We start from the raw sequence: 4,228 nt of genomic DNA, 5'->3' as shown, positions 1-4,228 counted from the left end.
AAAGGATTACAGTAAAAGAAAAGCTCCGAGCGTGAATTATACGGAGAGAAACCCCTTCGGCGGAGACCTCTCCGTCTAATACAGGCGTCAAATAGTAAACCGATAACTTTATGTAAATGAACATACTACGTACACATACATACATATGTGGCATGTAGTATATAAAACTGTACACAATACGAGGACTCGTTATTAATTTCACGTTAGCTGCCGAGAACACTTGCGACGTGTATGCGTGCGTACAGTTATCCTTTTAGTTGTAACTAAATACGCAGAGATTTTCGACGTTATGATAATAATCGATGAAAAATATACGACAACGGAACGTCGCGATTTAAGTTGTTCGAAATTTAATCCTTTGGATCACTTTAATCAACGTGACGAGTTCGATGATAGATGGCAATGACATAATTGGAAATTATAAAAGCTGTTAATTACTTTTGAATATCAATTATAATTTATGAGGAACGTGCACCCAAATCTAAACAGAGAGAAAGAACAAGAAAACGAAATGTATCGTTCCGTCTCCTATGAATACGCACTTTCAGCAATTCTTACTCTTTTCCATTGTGTAATACAATATATATATGTACACACACATATACATATATATATTTATTTCCTGTGTATGATTAGTAATTTTGAATTAAATGCAATTGGAAGTATGAAATCGAACAAATTTTATCATATAACTTCACAGTCATAGAAAAGATATTTCCTATTTATAACGTGCCTTCCAAGATTCGTTTCACGTATTTTTCATTACAATCGGGACCACGACTCAACGGCGATTCAAAGTGAAATAATTCTTTTTTTTAAACAAAATCGACTTGTTCCGAACAAACTAAAAATTTAATGTATCCTTCCTGCCATCTCGTTCATTGATACGATTCATTGTTATATCCTAATATTTCAACAAGTTAAAGCTAAGATATTAACAAACAGCGCATCATGTTTATGTCGTGTGCACGATTTCATACGTGCACACCAGTGTATGCTGCGTTACGTTATGTGNGTGTAATACAATATATATATGTACACACACATATACATATATATATTTATTTCCTGTGTATGATTAGTAATTTTGAATTAAATGCAATTGGAAGTATGAAATCGAACAAATTTTATCATATAACTTCACAGTCATAGAAAAGATATTTCCTATTTATAACGTGCCTTCCAAGATTCGTTTCACGTATTTTTCATTACAATCGGGACCACGACTCAACGGCGATTCAAAGTGAAATAATTCTTTTTTTTAAACAAAATCGACTTGTTCCGAACAAACTAAAAATTTAATGTATCCTTCCTGCCATCTCGTTCATTGATACGATTCATTGTTATATCCTAATATTTCAACAAGTTAAAGCTAAGATATTAACAAACAGCGCATCATGTTTATGTCGTGTGCACGATTTCATACGTGCACACCAGTGTATGCTGCGTTACGTTATGTGTGTGCAATACGCACTCGCACGCGCGCGTGTGTGTGCGCGTGTACAAAGGTGTAGACGCTAACAAAGAGTCACTCGTGCGTCGCATATACGACGAGTCAAGAAGTGTTATGGTTTAAACTTAACTAAAGGTATATTTTTCGATTGTAAGCACTTATCACACACCCATTCCGCGTAAACCTCTGCTGTTAATAATTGGTAGGCAGTTTCCGATAGTCCCGTGCATCCCCTGAAACAGACGTTTCATTCTACACGTCGTATACACGCTTGATGATTTATAGAAAGAGGAAACACGGTATATTGCATGCAAGATGTTGCATACCTGTGAAACCAAAAATTGCAACCTGACTCACAAAGAATTGCCTGGTCGTTATCATGCACTTCTTTGTGACAAACGCCGCATGGGTAAATAGGCGGAGCGTTCGGATTCTGCGGATTGAACACCATCGGTTGATCCGGAGGATATATCTGTAATGACGAAAGAGATACACACGATTTTATATCGGATGTGAATCTCGAAGTAGATATTTATAAGCGAACGGACAAATGAAATTACCTTTCCTGCAGAGACTGGCATTGGTTTTGGTCCCATTCCCGGTGGACCTTGGAAACCGTGAGGTGGCATCGAACCTCCCATGTTGATCGGATGACCCATCGGTGGTCCACCGCCCATATTACTCGAGATCGAACCCATTGGACCGCCCATGTGGCTCATTTGATTATGATGACTAATACTCATATTAGACATGTTATTCATCGGTGGTCCTCCCATGTTCATGTTATTCATTTGGTTCGGACCGCTCATGTTCATATTATTGGACACCATGGAACTCATGGTAGTCATCGGTCCGTTCATCGGTCTTCCCAGGTTATTAAGATTGTTCCCCATGTGATTCGCATGCGGTTGAGATCCATTGTGCCCCAGCGGACTGTTCACGTTGTTCATAGACGGTCCGTTCAGAGGACTGTTCGGTGGTATATGGCTGTTCATATTGTTCATATTCATCGGTCCATTGGGCATGTGATTTGACCCTCCCATTGTGTTCATAGGAGATCCCAATGGACCACCCATAGGACTTCCCATACTATGACCCATATTATTCATCGGACTTCCCATCGGGCCGCTGTTCATGTTGTTCATCGGGCTGCCCATTGGCGGTCCGCTAAGCTGAGAATTACCCATATGACTCATGTTCATGTGGTTGTTCATGGTGTTCATCGGTCCAGGTGGCATGCTCGGGCCCATGTTATTCATTGGACTCATTCCACCTATCGGTGTATGGTTCATAGGAGACATTGCTCCCATATGATTCATATGATTCGTCATGGGCGAGTTTCCCATCGGACTCATGCTGCCCATGTTATGTGGCATCATAGGGCTCATCCCACCTATAGACGTCAAGGGACTCATTCCTCTCATAGGCGGTCCGCTCATATGGTGCGGGTGATGAGGGTGCATATGAGGTGGTCCGCCGTGCATCATCTGTGTCTGCGTCGTTTGCGGTGGTGTGTCATCGAAAGGGTTACTCGCTACTATCGTGTCTCCATAGCCCGTTAAAGGCGGAGGTAACAAATCCTAAAGCGGTAGTTTCTCGTAAATACTAGTTTGTTCGAGTCAGAGACTAGGTTGCAGATTTTTATAGACGATGCGTTTGAATAAAACAATTGCTACGAAAGTGGCGAAATTACCTGCACTGTTGGTGGTTGCTGTGGAGGTGGCTGAGCAACGTTTGCATTTGTACGCCTTTTCTTTTTGGGATTGGCACCGGTCGGCGGTGGTGGCGGTGGGTGAGGGTGAGCAGAAGATTCGGGATGTGGAGCATTAGGACCCATGTTCACACCCATGCCCATACCCCCCAGAGGCATCCTTGCAAAGGGTGGCATGCCTGCAATATTGTGGCTCATCTCCTTCGTTCGATTCTCTTATTTTAACATGCCGTATCAGCACTGTAATTGTTTCCTCTGATACGTCTTCACTGCTGTTCCACTGGATATAAACATATCAAATTCTGCTGAATATCAAGTGAACCAAGTATCATTAAAAAATTCATGTTTTTGTATTAACGATAGAATATGTTCGTCATTTTTCATTTATGAAAAAGTATGTATAGTTGATAAGTACTGTAATGTGTAAATATAAATAAATGATACTTTATTGGATACTGTTTGAGAGAATCGCGATTCAATTAAAAATGGTGCATGATCTTGAACGATAGTGTTCTGGGAGATAAAAGTAATAAAAAAAAAATATAGAATCCCTTGAAGAGAGAAGAAAATAAAATCTGTCGATGCTAGTTTCTCAGGCTAACCTAACCTACAGATTTTTCTAAATAGTTTATCAAGCTCGGCGATACGTAAACGGTATGGAACCGGGTATACGCGTCGGATGGGAAGAATGAAAAAAACTGGTTTACGTACCAGCGCATTATAGTTGGCAAGATATCGACGTATACATGGCTTTCCCGTTTTTTCGGCAGGGACCAACACCATTGAATCGTGTCGTGCGCCTAGCTACCTTCAACGGCTGGATCGACGCGATTCCTGGTTTCCCGTCTGCGCCCCTCGCCAGTCACATATTTCACGGTGGCACGGATGTAACTCACATTCACGAATGTGCGGGAAAGGCACGGTAAACAGTGGTGAGATGTCAAAAATACACGGAGCGAGGAAGCGCACGCCAGCCTTTCAAGTCGCCATTGTCGCATTACGCGTGTCCCCTTAGAGCATATACTACTGGAGGCAGCACTCCGCTTGCCGAAGTGTAGGGGAGT

General features: G+C 41.4%; 1 protein-coding gene across 3 annotated transcripts; it reads right to left on the bottom strand.

The window, feature by feature from the left end:
- Nucleotides 1-1,109: 1,109 nt before the first annotated feature.
- pygo (pygopus family PHD finger) lies at nucleotides 1,110-4,194 on the bottom strand. 3 transcript variants are annotated; one of them, XM_026813087.1, is made up of 5 exons: nucleotides 3,876-4,193; nucleotides 3,147-3,466; nucleotides 2,014-3,033; nucleotides 1,780-1,925; nucleotides 1,110-1,686 (listed from the first exon to the last, which is right to left on the bottom strand). In XM_026813087.1, the coding sequence occupies exons 2-5, from the start codon at nucleotides 3,360-3,362 to the stop codon at nucleotides 1,566-1,568; spliced, it is 1,503 nt and encodes a 500-aa protein (XP_026668888.1). In that variant the 5' UTR covers nucleotides 3,363-3,466; nucleotides 3,876-4,193; the 3' UTR covers nucleotides 1,110-1,565. The 3 variants fall into 3 exon arrangements, with proteins under 3 accessions (XP_026668888.1, XP_017879259.1, XP_017879260.1); XM_018023770.2 differs by having other exon boundaries at nucleotides 3,147-3,444; XM_018023771.2 differs by having other exon boundaries at nucleotides 1,552-1,686; nucleotides 1,811-1,925; nucleotides 3,147-3,444; nucleotides 3,876-4,194.
- Nucleotides 4,195-4,228: the final 34 nt, after the last annotated feature.

This window comes from Ceratina calcarata, unplaced genomic scaffold (genome assembly GCF_001652005.2).
Source record: "Ceratina calcarata isolate Rehan_Ccalc_2016 unplaced genomic scaffold, ASM165200v1 scaffold310.2, whole genome shotgun sequence".
NCBI classification, from domain to species: Eukaryota; Metazoa; Arthropoda; class Insecta; order Hymenoptera; family Apidae; genus Ceratina; species Ceratina calcarata.
This window is presented reverse-complemented; position numbering and strand designations above follow the sequence as displayed.